Raw genomic sequence first — 16,902 nt, 5'->3', positions numbered from 1 at the left:
TGAAAGCACACAAGTTAGTTTATAGGAATGTTTGTGCTTATTAGGGTCAGAGATTCATGCACACAAAGTACCATGAGAGCTGAGATTGAAAGGCAGAATCATTTTTCTTTCATTAACCCTAACAGTTATATGACTGGATCATCTACTTGAAGAGAACACTTCAGTCAGGATTAAACAGAAATTATAGGAGACTGTTCCAGTCAAGACATTCTAATTTGATAATTGAAAGTGATAAAGAAAATGCACAATTAACTTTTATCATTTCTGAAAGATCCTTAAATAATTTAAAGGCCTCAGGAGGCTGATTCACAAGCAGGGACAATCTACATTGAACACTGCATTTAAGCTGTAGACAGTTATTCAACACAGTTTATGCTGATAGCGTTTTTGCTTTATAACTATAAAATATTGGAGACCTGGAGGTGATTTCAGAAGCAGCACAACCCTGTCAAGCATAATGTGCATGTAGTTGTATGCACCTGGGCTGTATCCTGCCACCCATTGTGATGCGTGCTCCTGCCGGTGAGTCAAGGTCTCCAGGCTTATTTTTAGGGAGGTCTAGGAGTTAAAGAAGTGCTTGAATTGCTAAAGATGTTGGTCAGGGAGTGAAGGCTACAGCACTCACATAGCTGATTGAAATCAACAACAACAAGATGCTTCAATTCCCATCAGTTATGAACACCAGCATCCAAGCCAACCCTTGTGATGACCAGCTTAACCTCAAATTGCTTAGGGGTTGCTATGTGCTCTGTGCCTCCAAATGCCTAAATTTGTGTGTATGTATGCTTAAAAATCACTTCTCAAAACAAAACCCCACAGTATTCACTTTTTAAAAAGCCATTTTATGATTTTAGGGAGCTACTTCTCTAAGCATTATTTTAACCAGGTATCTTACATTTTCAGAAGATGGTGTTTTTTTGTGACTATAAGGTTACTTTGTTTTCATTGACATTGAATAAGCTGAACCTCAGGCATAAAAATTGCCTATTTTTATGTTCAAAAATCCACCAAAAGAATTGTGTACTTGTTCCCCCCCACTGTCTTTAAGCAATGTTTTTAGTAGTAGTACTTCATTAAATATAAGCTTGCTGTCTATCGGACTGTGCAAAATGCAGATCAGTCCAAAAGCTGATCTGAAGGTGTTAAAATAAGAAGCACAAATCTGCCTCAATTCCTGTTTTAGATACTTGAGTATTTACATTCATTTGACCCAAGCAGACTATTTTTCCATTTTGTAATTAGCATTTGAAATTTCTTAAGAAAAAGAGAAAAAAAAGAGGCAAACAAAGAGAACTTAACAGTAGAAGTTATTTTTTAGATGTAATTTTTTAAATTCAAGAAAGGTGGTTGTGTTTATATGGGCCAGACTGAAGACTTAATTTCATAATATCATTGCTATTTTACTACTTGTTTGATAGACCCCATTTTCAGGTTGCCAGGGATTTCAAGAAACACAAAATATGGTGAGATGTTTTTTGGGAGATGTAATTCCCATATTAAACACATGGGACTGAACAGGGGACAATGAGTACTCCTGTACAGTGTGAATTTCAATAAAGGAGACAAGAGCCTCCCTGGAAGGCAGCCACACACAAGAACAGTTATATGCATCACTTTGACAATAAGCTCACTCCCAGCAGGTCACTGGGAAGCAAAAGGCTGTACAGATATTAATAATGAGAGAGCGACTTCCTGAGAGATTCGCCATTCACACCTTTGACTGAAGCTACCCTAACTTTCTCCCAGGGTCTGTGAAAAGTGATCACCACCTTCTCAGTGGCCTTCATGGCCTGTGGAGGGTTCCCAGGGATCCCTAAAACTATGCGGGGGGACTGCAGGCAGCAGTGCTTAGGACAGACATACACCAGGCTGGCTGCAGAGAGCACAGGACCACAGGAGTGTGGTGACCCTTCCGTGCTGACAGGGAGGCTGTGGGGACTCAGCCTCTGGAAACAGCAGCACACATCAAGATTTTGGATGTTGCAGTCTCCTTACCCACATGTCTGCATTCATTTCAGCACACTTTTATTCCTGTGGCTCTTAACAGTTACACAATGCTCAGCTTCCCTCTAAAACCAATGCAAATGGCATGCTGCTCTCTTCAAGACTCTGCTCTAGAGCCTCATGCCAATGTTATCTTCTCTCCCTAATCCCCATCTCTAAGAAAGTAGAGGTGGTTCTAAACACTGCTGTCATTAATCTGATCCATCAAATACCTTGAAGTGAAACTTAACCATTAGTTCCTTCCCTACATGCACTCCAAAAAAAAAAAAAAAAAAAAAAAAAGCAATCACAAGGTTCGAAACTTATAAAAAAAGCAAATATCTATAGAGTAAAAACAAAAAATAAATAAAGCCAACAATTTCAGGGCAGCCCTTAACCAAAAAGTATACTGGCAACCAAAGGGCCAGAAATATTTCACTGAAAACAAGGAAGTGAATTCTGGGAAAAACCAAAGCATTTTTCAAGTGTGTCTTTGTAGAGGTGAATCCAACGAAGTTCTCAATGCAAAGCCTGGGAACATTTTTTGCTACATAGTGTTGAAATAAAGTCTCATCTTTGTAGAAAGAGGGTTATATCCATGAGCTGTGATTTCCTTTCACTGCCAATAATCTTCTATTTGTAGACATAATAGTCAATAATGACAGGGCCCAGAACATGAACACTCCATATCCATTCCCACATGGTGCTCTCAAAGGAAAACTTACTACTCCAAAATTCTCTCTCTACTCCTGCCTTCAATGGTACAGATTTTCAGCTGTCACACATTGACATAGCCCTCTTAATGTCAATTCATATGAACTGATTTCTCAATCAAAAAACTAATTACACTCATCCTAAAATGGAAGCACATTTTTCTAGACCTCCAAATCTCCCAGGAGTTGACAGGCCACCATAAAATCAAGGGTTATAAACTTGAATTTTTTATAGACAAATAAAGCTTTGCCCTATGAATTCTCTGGCTACTAAGTTAATGAGCCTTGACAAAACAATCATTTGAGGAGCAGCTGACAAATTATCTGTAGCAGCAATTTGAAAGGCGTTGGCCAGCTTACGAACATTTCAGTTGGGAGAATATGGCATCATGTTCCTCTTCCTCTGGAAGAGTCATTTGTCAAACTGAATTTCTTGTGGATCAACAACAGATTCCCAATATTGGAGCACTGACATACAACAGTAACTCTAATTACTAAAACAAGTAAATAATCCCTGCCGTTTCTTCCCCAAACTTGAGGCGCACAAATGCTGATGCAGAACTCTTTCTGGGAAGTCTGCATGAAGAAAGTGAGATACATTTTTATTTCTGACTGGAGCTCATTGAAGTGTTTGATGTGGAGGAAAAGAGCTTTCAGAAATTCAGGTCAGAAGGGGGACCTTTCAAAATACCTGGTCAGTATTTGCAATTTTTTTTTTTTTTAGTATAACTTCCTACAGGGATGGTGGTATCACTGCTGTGGATTTAAAACAGGGTCTTTTACTGGATTAATTCTTCAGAATTTTCAACACAATTCACCCCTGAAACACACTGCCTTTGGTAAATTGCCTTTAGGGCTGTGTACATTAAATACTCTAGCAAGAACAGCCACTTGCATTAGGATAAAAATGAGATTAGTACTTTTCTAAAATCTGTTCTCCAACTGTGAACACTGAGTCCATTTGGAAATTGAATCATGATTCGTTGTAAAGCTGTCACTTTCCTCACCAAAGGCATTTGCTGAAATATTATTTCAAATGTCTTCCTCCACACTCAACTATTCAGAGTCCTGTGGAAAAGATGACAGTACTGAGAACATGGAAAACTGTCATATTTTCCATCTGAATGTTATTTCACAGTGTGAAGGAAGTACAAATTATAGTAATCAGTTGCCTCTGCAACAGCATGTAGCAGAGTACAGCGCAGAGCATTTAACCATGAGTTGTGTCTTTTCTCAGATTTTATGTTCTTTTAGCAGTTTTTGTTGGACTGTTGATTTAAACAAACTGATTAAATATACAGGGACTAGAGCTCAATATTACATCAAAGAGAATGAAGATAAATGAAACCTTGTTCTTAAAGAGAATTGTTAACTCACATTCAGCAGAATAATACCCAGCTTTCCAAGTCCGGATGTCAGGTCATCAAATATCTGACGACCAAGTATTCAATCAATCAATCATAAAGCAAAAGAATGTACAGAATTATACATTCAGGTGCCAAGATGGCCTAGTTTTATGAGCCCTCCAGAGCTCTACTGGTTATTGACTTCGAAGTATGTGGTTGCAGGAAGCAGCCTTAACATAACCTTTTCCCTGAACCTCTCTCCATAATAGTCATGTCTACAGAGATCAACAATTTAGCAATGAATTACCTCTCTCTGTGGTTAGTAAGGAACTCAACTCCATGGCCCCAACACCCCCTAGAACCCACTCACTCAACTTTCTAGTTCAAGATGGAACCTTCCTTTCTAAGGGGACCATTATAAGAGCCTTTCTATAATGAAATCTTCCATTGTCTCGTTCTGAAACCTCAGAAGCTCTGCCATTCCCAAATAAATTACTCATATTTATACTTTACCTAAAGAACCAGAGGAATTCTACTACTTTTTGATCACTTATGCAATTTAAGGCAACATTAGCAAAGAAATTAAAATATTGTGGGTAGCTCTGTTAGTGTATGGCATCCTTGTGCAGATATTTACACCTTTATAAAACACTGTACTAATCAATGTGTTTCACTTAAACTTGCACTGGGCTGAACACCTTGACTAATAACTTTGACCACTTTGATTAAGCATCTTTTTACGAATTCTAGAAACTACACTGTTTTCACTCTAATAAACTGACATCTTCTGCATGGTTTTGCCATACCTGCAACATTCTTTGCTAGTAATTGTCTTCTTGCTTTTTTAATGGAGCTTTCTATTTCATAGCATTTCAATGCCTTCCACAGCTTTCTTCCTAATCCCTTAGGTTTCTTTCCTGTTAGTGTATCTTACATTAATTTACTATTTTACTTTTCACTTACAGACTTCTGCTCTTCTCTTCCCACATTATTCTTTGCTTTGAAAAATGTTTTCTGTAGAAAATGTCCATGATCAAAGCTCCAAACATAATTATTTTCTTCTATTCTATATAAAAGATGATAGAATTTTTCCTAATAAACAAAGCACTCTAGAAAAATTGTGCCTAACTCTTCCTCTATCTCCCAAATATTGTTTGCAAATGCTTTACTACTATCCTTGTAGTCTATAGAAGAATAGCTGGGTTATACTAGCATACTGTTTTGGATAGTCCACTTTACTTCGTTAAATATTTATCAGGAGGCAATCATTGAAAATGTTTTACAGAAAGATCTTCCATTATTTCAGTTATGGAAATGTTCATCATTTTAGGCCTTCCTAACTATCCTGTCAGAGCACAGCTGGCCTAGGGAATGCTAAATTTTAGATGCATTCTTAACCATGATTTGGTGAGGGAGATGATTATTTTTTGCTCTATTTCTTCTGAATAGCTTAGGCAGCTGTCCTATAAACCTAAAGATGCTCAGTGAACTAAGTATGTACAACAAAAGAATAAAGTGACGGAATCAAAACAAATTACTACAGCTTTCAGTGAAGTCTTGGTCACTTTCCATACTCAAAGAGAAACAAACACCGAATTCAGTTGCAAAATGTGGTACATACTATGTAACCTATTTTAGAGCACCATTCCAATGGATCAAAACATTGCCTGTGTTCATCACTGGATTTTGGATGACCAAAATCATATACCAAGGTAGCAGGTATCTTCCAGTGGTGCAGATGTGAAAGCATGGTTAAAAAAAAGCACAAGCTGTAGAAAAAAGATCTATGGTGAAGATGCAAACTATGAGATAAATCCAGTGATGTTCATGCACTCTAACAAAGGAGGTGAGGAAGAAGCGCATGCAGTACCTGGTGATCTCAGAGTCAGGGAGCAGGCCTACGTGGTAGTGGGGGTAGGGAGCTGAAAGAAGGAAGCTTTTGTCACACTCGACAGGGGAATAGTGCCTAGGAGAAGGTGGTTTATCACACAGTTTGTTCACAGTGCTGTAAACAGGTTCAGGAGGCCTGGTGATACAGAGACAAGAGTAAAAGGTCAGGTGCATATTAGTTGCTGAGAATACAGAGAAAACACAGTAATCATTTAAAAAGCATGCATAGCAAATCTGTCAAGACCTTTTCAGTGGGGGTTTTCTAATAAGTAAAGTGTGCTGTTAAAGGAATTGTTAGCGTTTGATAACAGTAGTATGGCATTCAAGTAGCTGCATATTAAGATATACACAATAAAAGTGGACCGTAAAACTGCCCTATGGCAAGTGTGGCACTGAAAGGGAATATCTTATCTCTGAAGCTGAGAAAGTGAGGCATTTTCCCCCACAGTCTTTCTTTTCTTTTTTTTTTTTAATCTAACATCTACACAGCTTTCTGTGCTCTTGAGTACAGCATAGAAGAAAGTATGTTTGTTACCTGAAAAAGAAGTATTTTTTACCCATTAATTTATAATATAGATGACATACATGTTACTTGTTAATACAACATACTCCTGTCCCAGTGAGCTGGGACTTTGCAGAGCTGCTGTCAAATTGACCCATATCCTAGAATAATACTGATGGTAACAAACTGTGTGAGCAATTCATCTCATTGGCAGGCAATTCATTGCATTTCAAGAGCTCTTTGCACTCTTTCCAGATTCAGCCTTCAAAATCTGATTATGCAGAACACATCTGAAACAGTTAACCTCATTGCCAAGGCTACTGCAATCACACTTGCAATGCTGCTCCAAGTAGCAAACAGCAGCTTATGAAGTCAGATACAAAGAGTAAGATCTTAAAACTAAAATTTCTTTCCAGCTGCCTAGAGCCACCTGCCCGGGGGAGGCAATACTTACCAGAGCCCTCCCAGGAGCCCTCTGGGAGAGGGGAGAAGGGAATGCAGCCTTTAGTACCAACCAGCCAGGGATCCGCGGGAGACCAACAGGGAGCAGTTTGCAAAACAAACCCACACCGCACACTCAGTACATCTCCCACCTTGTGACTTCCCTGCCTTGGCCCCAGGACATACCTTGGGGCCCACGGGCACTGTGAAACTTGACTCATTGTTTCCTGACATTTCTGCTCTAAAGAGTGCCAAGGGTCAATTGCTATCATATCCACGCTTCTGCCAGAAGATCCAGGGTATGCCACTGCCTTTCATCACTGTCATACAATATTAGCTAGATGGAAATCTTATTTCAGAAGCCTGAAAATATCAAGAGGCCAAGAAGTTAATGAACTTTTTTTGTTCTTCTGGCTGCACTATGCCTCACATGGGGGTGGGTTTTGCTGTGACTTTCACAGGTACCAGAATTTATTACAGTCGTGGATGTGCTGGCAGATACAGAGAACCTAATTTCCTTTGTTAGCTTCTGGGCTTGTCCTTTGGGGAAAAAGGAGTAGCTGCTTTACTTAAAAATTGGTCTCACTCAATGCTAATAGCATTATTCATAGCAATCTGACACATGATTTGAGAACCCTCTGTGCCTGAATCTCCCAGGGAAAACTTCACAGTTAAAAAACGGGCAATTTAAGATTACCAAATAGCAAAATAGCAAAACTGTCACTCATTTGGTTAAAGCATTGTGTCAAGTCCTTAGTAAAATCCCTTTAAAAATGTTTAAGGTAGTAATCATTTTTTATCAGTATATTTCACTTGTTTCAGAGGGCTGGATTTAATAATTTATTTACAAAATCAATTGTTGCTTTCAATAAAAAAATGCCAATAAAAACAATTCTATTTCGCTTTTGTCCAATACTGCCTTTTATTCCCTTAGAAACCACTTCTGCTTTTAGGCAATATATGAAAGAACAAGTATAAATATCAAATATAAATGATACCTACTATGAAAATTGAAGAAGTATTGCCCCAGTGCAGGAAGATAACTGAAAACTGTAGATTTCTCCATGGCTTAGAACACTTACCAGTCCATAAAAGAATTGTTAGTGTCCTATATTCAAGTTAATGGTCTTCTCTGAGTTGTAGATAACATCAGTGTTGCTACCCCTCGGATATATTGTGAATGCTCAAACTACACTGAGTCATCAGTCAGTGACCATCCAACCTCATGCTGAGACACAAATCATGCCACAGAGATGGGTAGATATGAGGAATTTCTTTGTTAATTGACAGTTACAAGCTCCCTCCAAAAGCAAAATGAAGTTAAACATTCAACATCTAGATATTGACACCAAATTAGTCCTTCAAGTATAAACAGAGAGTCCTAACAAATTGTCTTAGGAAGCCAAACAGATTTTAAAACATTTAGAAAATGTTAAGATGTTTTAGAACATTTTTGAAACATTTTTCACTCCATTCAGCCTTCCTGGGTGGTAAGATAACAGGAAAGTGGAACAAGTCTGAGTATAACCTCCTGTACTCACTGATATTATAGAAGTGATACTGTGACCTAGTTAACATCATACCCTCTGTATTTCAGCTGCAGAGAAAGGTCTTAAGGTTAAGAAAAGGAATTTTTACTTCTTCTTCTTTTAAAACCTGGACTCTTTGGTTAGAAGAGGATTTAGGATATCAGCTAATTCCTGTTATGAGTGCACTTCATGTAAGGCTTATGAAATGGTCTGAGATCACCACAGCCACCTACTTCCCATCAGATGTCACTTCCTTCAAGGTCACTGAGAGCATGGACTGCACTGGTCCTTGAGATGCCTCTATCCTATCCAGATGCACAGGCTAACAGCTGCCGGCTGCATAGTTGGGCTCTGACTCCATGTTTTAATGGCACAGAAAAGCAAGACTTCGAAAAAAAAGCAGTACCTAACATCCAATGTCCAGGATAAGCATAATCTTATCTTCTCTCTCAATTTGGTGCAGTAAATATGAATTAAGTAGCGTAAAAATATTTGAAAGTTGGAATAAAAAAACAAAGCATAGGAATGATTAATATGATGTGGGGCAGATCACTGTCCTGCTCATACAAACTGTGTTCCACATAGGCTATTAATCACAAAAAGTAATTTGAGACACTTGCTGCAACAGCCTGTCGTCAAATATCCTCCTCATTCTTCATCTTCTCTAAGGCAAACTAGTACTTAACTACAATAGTAGCCACCTACTGAAAGAAAACAATACCCTATTTTAAAAAAAGAAGATTATGAAGACCACCCAGCTTTATTAAATAATTGTTCTAATGCAGCATTTTCTTGTGTCATTTATATTTCTCCTCACAGAAAGAAGAAAGAACTTTTTTCCAAAGGGACCAGCCCACCTGATAAATCCTGTCTTGCACATCTTCTCCAGTGCTATGACAGAGACAGATTGCATCTCAAAGCATGGGTAATGAGAATGCTATTTAGAAAGAGTTTGTAATGTGCCATTATGAAAAAAAATACAGCCAAGGTCACCTCATCTTTTCTTGCAATAATAATTAAGAACCAGACTGAACATAAACATTGAGGCCTTACTTTATGATGCACTAATTCTTCAAATGAATTTAAAAACATGCAGCAAGCCATTTAGCATGCTTTAAGAAAAATGTAAAGGCTAGATATATAGTATTTAAGGACTAATTCACCGCAGTTTATGTGCAATTATATCTCTTTCAGATACAGCAGGTATAGCTTCAGAGGTTTAATTTAAAAATAAATGCTAAGCAGTTTTTGAAACTATTCTTGAGGAAGAACAAAGAACTGTATTATGGAATTTCTTTTGTCTGTTATCTTTATTTTTGTTAATACCTATACATAAAAAAAATCCTCTTAAAATGCCAAATGTGTGAATATTACTGTGTACATCTTTGACAACTGCAATATCTCTTTTAAAGAGTAATTATGTAATGTGGGTGTTATAAATACATATTATATAGTTGGCTTTTCACAAATATTAACATGACTACTATATATATGTAATTGTACTGTATTATGTTTTATTAATAACAGTTTAGAAGGGTAATGACTGTGTATTTAATGAATGTGTATAACAGAGGGTTAAGACTGGGTTTTTTAAATCTCTTTGTAACGTCTAAACCATCAAGCCAAAAGTTAGAGGAGTGGAGGGTCACCTTGTGACCCTTCATAAAAAAACTTTTTAACTTCCTGTTTTCTTATCCAAATGAAAAAAAACAGAAAACCTCAGAAGAAAATTTATACCCATGTTACCAAACTAAGTGAAGCCACCCACAAAACAAATCTATTGATAAGAAAATCTGAGATACTTAAAACAGATCAAAAAAAGAATGTTTGATTAACATTTATTGAATATTCAACACAGAGCTCATTAAAGATAGAAGTCCTAAAAGGGTGAGGGGGCTACGGGCAGGCCTTGTGCCAAGCCTCCTCAGCCAAGAAGCCTCCTTATTCTGTCTCCTAATTTGTCTATTTTTTAGTTTTTATTAAACCTATACATTTTTTTTTAAAAAGAGTGGAACTCATTTTTCACAGTGGGTCTACTCTGAAAAATAACTATTACTGTAACTTCTTTGCCAGACATGCTCCCTTCTGCCTTGAAACTGTTTATTTAGTGACAAACAGGCATCACAGTTCTCTGTCTTTGTCAGTGAGCTAAAAACAAAGCTTTGTGACAAATAAGAGTAGCAACTGCTAGGTCTGGATGGACAGTAACAACTACATTAGTCTGAGAATAAAGCACACAATAGTAAAGGGAAGGCAACAAAAATATAAGTAGTAAACGTAAGTAGCAGCATAGCGTGGCTTGAAAGTGCCTCAGTAGACAGTTCAACTCATAGGACAGAGAATCAAGTCACTTAGCACCAAAGGTAAGCTTTTAAATGGTAACATGAACAGCAGAGAGTCACTCTTCCAGCAAGAAAATAAAAAATAAAAAACTGAAAGCTGAAATTGTTATTCAGTACAGACATAACAGCAGTGAGGCACAATTCTCACAGAAAGACAGAACTAATCAGTGGAAAAGATAACAGTAACAGTGGGAGGTAGAAAACTGATCTAACACTGGTTTTATTTATTTCATAACAGATTGTGTAAAGCCAGTCTTCCTTGTTGTTTGAAATCCTTATTATTCCTTGTTTAGATCACCATTGTTTTGTTGTATTGGGCTGACTAAATTGTGGAACAGAAGTCATAAAATAATGGCATTTTTAAAAACCATTCTCTCCTCAGCATCATGCAGGGTCCTCAATTTAAAATTAATTTTTTTTTCTTTTTATTCCTGAATCCTGTTCAGTAGGGATCAATTGCCAACACACAGCACATTAAATGTTAACAGGTTCAAGTTTTAAAACCTTTCAAAACCTTTTATGATATGGAAAAAAACCAGCTCAGCTCTCACAGCATATTAAGCATGCACAGCTATAGCCAGAAAACAATCTGAGAGAAAATAAATTCAATCTGAGAGCAAAGAAATCTCCCAATGCTACAAGTTTACAACTTTTTTGTTTTCGAGCAGCAATTTTTAATTGCATCCAAGTTCCACAAAGACATCTAACACATTAGTTTTGCTAATATAATGTTTCTGGGAAGTAGACAAAGAACTTTTTAGGAAGTATTTCACTAGTAAACCAAAAATTAATGGCAATTTAATACAAATAAAATCTTCCAATTTTAATAACCAGTGATTTTCTTATATATATGTCGTTTGAGCTTTTTATTCATATAACCTTCTAGGAGAACCACATATCTTATTGTTCAATAGGGTAATTAGAACTTATCGTTGATTTTATTATATGTTGTGCCCTGGCAACTTAAATGAGACCAAATGACTCATATGACATGTTTATTTCAACTAAATGAAAGACAGAGGAGGAGTGTGAAGAGCTGGAGGAAAATTCCTGAAGTGCAGTACCTTAGTTCTTTCTGGAAACACTAAAATTAATAATTTCTCAGCTTTTCGGTTATTAACTGCTGTTTTCATATGCCTTAAAGGCTTTTTTTAACTGCAAAACAAGTGCTTTGTAGCAAAGCCATGAAGATTAAGGATTGCCTTGCTTCTCTTAACAATACTATTTTAACATTTTAATTGAGTTTTCAAACGAAACGGCCTACAGGAAGGCATAATTTAGAACTTTTAATATTCTACACCTAATTCTACACTCATTATTCTTAACCATAAGGAATTAGGAAATGACTGATTTATGTGAAATAAGAAGAAAAAAAACAGTAATGATTTTCTGTTGCAGGAATGGAAAAGAAGGCTGTTACCCACAGGAATGGAGACACTGTCAAACCAAAGGCCCAAGTGACTGTTTAAGAAACAGGGACCAGCAAAGAATGGCCCTTACCTGCTCAGCTGCTGAAAATCTGCACTGACTACACAGACCAGAAATTAAATCCAAAAAGACTGTAGTCAGAAGGCCTGTTCACCATGAATCAGCAGTTATTCTCATCCATATTTAAACATTTTTATATTCTTAGGCTTCACAACCCCCTGTAGCACTAAGCCCCACAAACTGATCATGACATGTCCAGAAAGCTCTACGTTTGTGCACCCTAAGCCTGTTATTTGGTCACACATTGGTAACATTTAAAAAAACTTCCATTTGCCATATTTTAAATTTGGCAATAGATTGTAAACTCCCTGTATCTGAGTTGTAAGACAGTGGAAATAGTCCTTGCCTTTTGCCTTCTCTGTGCCATGGGTACCTTTGCAGATATCTGTTCTGTCTCTCTCTGACACCTTTTTTCCATATTGGAATTATTTGTTCTTAATCTTTCCCTGGAAACCATGCTACACCCCTGCTCATCTCTGTCACGCTCTTCTGAGTTGCTTTTTTTTTTAGTTGCCTCCATGTAGGATTCAAGACTTGAATGCAACACAGATTCACAGAGAAAAGCATTATATTTTGCACTCTTGTCCTCTCCTATCAGATCCTATTTTCATTCTTAACTGCCTTTTTGATTGCTCCTGAGTACTGAGCTGACAATGTTACAGAACTAACCACAGTCACCCCAAGGTGTCTTTCTCAAGTGGCAAGAGCTGCATGAAGGGTACATGTCCACTAATTTTTTATATGTCCTTCAGGTTATCTTTTCCTCTGTGTCTTATTGAAGGCTACTTACCATTTCTGTGTGTGTTATCACTGCCAATCCTCCTATCTCGTTTCAAAAATTTCCATACAAGCACTAAAGCATATTCCAAAATTTGATTAGTTTTTTTGTAAGTGTTAAGTACTAAGTAGCTGCCAGTGATTGTATTAGAAACAGTCAAATCCTACTACTTGGGGATCTCTGACAGGCCTATTTAAATATGCAAGGATATCTCAGGAATAAGAGATTATCTGTGACTTGATAATGACTACACTTTAACATAAATTATTCTCCCAAGTCAAGACTTACTATATTTTTGAAAAAATTGGATAACAAAATGAAATCTTATTCTAGGCAGACAATTATGCATCTGTAAAGTTTAACAATTAGTTTAAGATTAAATTTGTGTAATAATTACAAAAAATATAAAAGAGTTGATATGCAAGTTAGCAATTTCAAGCTTCAATCTAAGGAATGTATGTAACCAAGGGTCCAATTTAAGGTTACATAGATAAACTTTTTTTTTCCCCTTTAACTGAACATGTAATGTGTAACTTGAATAATCTTCTTTTAACTAACTTTTTTTAAAACACATCATTTCTTAGATTGATCAAAGACTAAACCAAGAAGAAATTCTATTCTAGGAGACCATATTGGATCCAATATGTCGCCAACTTAAAAACTAGAGATGAGAGCCCTGCCTGTGAGAGACAGTGAGTAACCAGTCACAGCAGCAGGCTGGCATCCGCCAGACAGACAGACAAGGAACTAACATGACAGACTGCCTGCTGGGATCACACCCACTTCATGCACACCCCAGAAACTTTGGGTGCTTCTCCACTTTTCTAGAGGGAGATGGCCTCAGCCTGATCCTGCCAGCATCTTATCAGCAGCTTTTCCTGCCTGCTCTGTATCTCTGTTCCTTGGCCAGTGTACTTGCACAACTACTGATTATCCCAAACTTCTGTGTCACTCTCTGAGGGATTTGCTGGTTCAGTAGCCTGAAATCCCTTCTCCAGTGCTGCCATACTCCACTGCCTCTTCATGCCTCTTCACCTATTCTTCTAATATGTCCTGTCTTGTCCTGACTTCCCTTTCTAAATCCAAGTTTTCTTACCTGATTAAATACTAGTATTCCCTTCTTGTGATTTCCATTCTCACATACCAGTGACAAGTTCTCCCTCATTTTCACACCCATTCTCACCCTTATCCCTTGCTAAACACACTCCCCCTATTCCTCCAGTCTCTTCAATATTAAAATGTGACAGGACTGGGCATTCAGATCACAGAACAGAATCCCTCCTCACTATGTTCCTGTGGCAGAAAGGGATGGAAGAAAGAAGCAGAGAGGAAAACTAGCTTTTAATGCTGTGCTCAATCATGCAGGCTTTTAAAAATAATCTAGTCAGCATGACAAAATTGTGAGAAGCTTTGATATACTGCAGCGTGAGTACAGAATCAGAAAGAGTTCTACTGCAAAAAACACTATCAAATATGTTTTGGAGGATAAAAAAGCTGATTTTCCCAAAGACTTGCATTTGTTGGCTTTTACACTGCTTTTAATAAATGCATTAGAAATACTGGATTCCATTTCCTCAGCTCTTATATAACGTAACCCTCTGAACCTATGTATCAAACATTATGGTATTTAAAATACAATACCATAGCAATTTTTAACATAGAATAGAATAGAACATGAACTAAGGCATGTAATTCTCCCTCTATCCTTTTAATCATCATACTGGTCTGGTTAAAAATAAGTGCAATTTAATTTAATAATAATGGTGGTTAATTAAAATTACTTAAGCAAAAATAGATATATTTTACACTAATTTTTTTAAAAAAATTATTAAAACTTTGCCATCCCTGGATAAAAAGTCCAGTCCCATGCAAAAGCTAAGCATGAAAATATTAACTTGAACATATTATCTGCCAAATTTACAAACTATTTAATAAGAGGAATAAATAAAAGGCGATATCAGTCTTCCCAACATACTGCACATATTCTTTTTAGGGTAGAGGAAATATGCTGAGTTTGAGTTAGGCATGGTGAATAATTCTTGTGAGTTCACAATTACAGGTGATACTACAACTCTATCAGTGGGCTTCTATGTATCTTCTACTCATCGCAAGTATGGTAACACTAAATGTGGTGTAAAATTCATTTGAAAGTTCTACCTAAGCAGTAAAAGACCTTGTCTATGAAACGTGAGTGTTCCCACACAAAGACTGACAGGAAATGCAGCTGAAACTTTTCAGCAAATGGATGTTTTTGAAATATGCATAATATCTTGTGACCTATGTCAACTCTAAAGGTCCCAAATGAGCAGTTTTCAGGACTCACTGTTAAAAGCTGCAGTTCTTTTATCCTATTGTTTTTCTTCCTAAAACCATCATCAGAGAACTGTTAATGATCATTTCATAACACACAAACTGTAATATTTGTTGTAATGGTTTAATACTGGAGGGTCAAATCTATGTGTCAACCAAAACTTGAAAGTGTTTCCATAAACACTGTCAATTCAACCAGCAGGTTTAGATAAGTAAACAAGAAATATTTGAGGAATGCTGCTTTCAATACAGGAAAAAAAATCCCCTGAGACTTCAACTTAATGGTTCTCTTTTCTCTCCCATCCAATTCCCAGCATCTCTTTCCATTCCAGAAGGTGCTATTTTGCAGCAAAGCATGTAAAAAAAATCAAACATGCTTTAGACAGCAAAAGAGATAACTCAGCTTTTTCATCTATGAATCTTTAATATCTAGCCGGAGTTAAATGTTAAAGTGAATTTTTTATCAGCTGAAGCACAGAAGTTTGATGTTACCATTATCTGAAGCTAAAAAGGAAGTAAAAACTCAAGATGGTAGTTCATTATTTTTATGGAACTTTTTCTGGGTTTGTTCATTGAAGACACAAGAAATCAGTATCTAAAAGCTACAAGATTTTTAGGGTATAATTTTAATATTTCTGAAAATAGGAAGGCAGAAATATGCTAGAGAGAAAATTTTAACAGCTCTCTCTGCTGTATTAGTAACACATTTTCCACAAAATGACGAAAAAAAAATCATTTTTTCTTACTACTACCATGTAAAATTTGGTTGGAATGCATCTCTGTAGGTCATTTGATCCAATCTCGTGCTTGAATCAGGATTACTGACAACACTAGATCTTACCTAGCCAATTCTTAAAAATCTCAAAGGGTGGATATTTCACAGCCCTTCACAGCAAGCACTACTCCAGCACTTTTTTATCTCATGATTTAATTTCTTCTCAAATTGAAATCAGAACATCCCAAACCAATGCCTGTTATTGGTGCATCTCTACTCAGAAGAGTTTGGTTTCATCATCTTTGCTACTGAGTGCTTATAGGGTGCTCTTAGATTGCCCCTTAATCTTTTCTTCACAACACAAAACAAGCCCCAACTCCCTCAACACCCCTCCAACCTCCATGTGATTTAGGGCTCTCAGAATATGTTGCACCCTCTCCACAACCCTCCTGAAGTCAAAGAATGGGAACTGGTCAGAGGCTTTTAGAAAAGAACAGATTTTTCTGCTGGCCATGCTTCTCCAAAGATAGCCTGGTATGCTAATTACCTGACTAGTAGTGAGAGTGCGCTTCTGGGTCCGTGTTCAGCTTGGTTTCTGCAGTAACATCCAGGTCATTTTTAGTGAAGTTGCAATTCAGATGTTCATGGCCTGCACAAGTGTGTGCAGCTCTTCCACTTAAGGTGCAGACTTCTTACTGAACTTTATGAGGTTTCTGCTAGCCCAGTCCTCAAGTATATCAAGCGCCCTTTAGAATACAGCTCTGCCATTTGTCATGTTAACCACTCCCTCTTAATTTATTATCCTCTTGAAATTTGCTGAGGGTGCACTGTGTGTCATGATCTAGGTCATTGATGAAGATATTCA

General features: G+C 37.0%; 1 protein-coding gene across 9 annotated transcripts in view; it reads right to left on the bottom strand.

The window, feature by feature from the left end:
* Positions 1 to 16,902, bottom strand: part of DLG2 (discs large MAGUK scaffold protein 2) — a 993,549-nt gene that overhangs the window by 242,231 nt on the left and 734,416 nt on the right. For 7 of the 9 annotated variants that reach the window (XM_066175626.1, XM_066175625.1, XM_066175627.1 and 4 more), the window contains one exon: positions 5,913 to 6,068. The exons of the other annotated variants lie outside the window; for them this stretch is intronic. In XM_066175626.1, the coding sequence (XP_066031723.1) occupies positions 5,913 to 6,068 (156 nt within the window). The remainder of the gene's footprint in view (positions 1 to 5,912; positions 6,069 to 16,902) is intronic. 9 annotated transcript variants of the gene reach the window in all.

This window comes from Chamaea fasciata, unplaced genomic scaffold (assembly GCF_029207755.1).
Source record: "Chamaea fasciata isolate MVZ Bird 193981 ecotype frontalis unplaced genomic scaffold, bChaFas1.0.hap1 SCAF_2, whole genome shotgun sequence".
NCBI lineage: Eukaryota > Metazoa > Chordata > Aves > Passeriformes > Sylviidae > Chamaea > Chamaea fasciata.
Note: the sequence above shows the minus strand (reverse complement) of the source record. Positions and strands in the feature narration are given on the sequence as shown.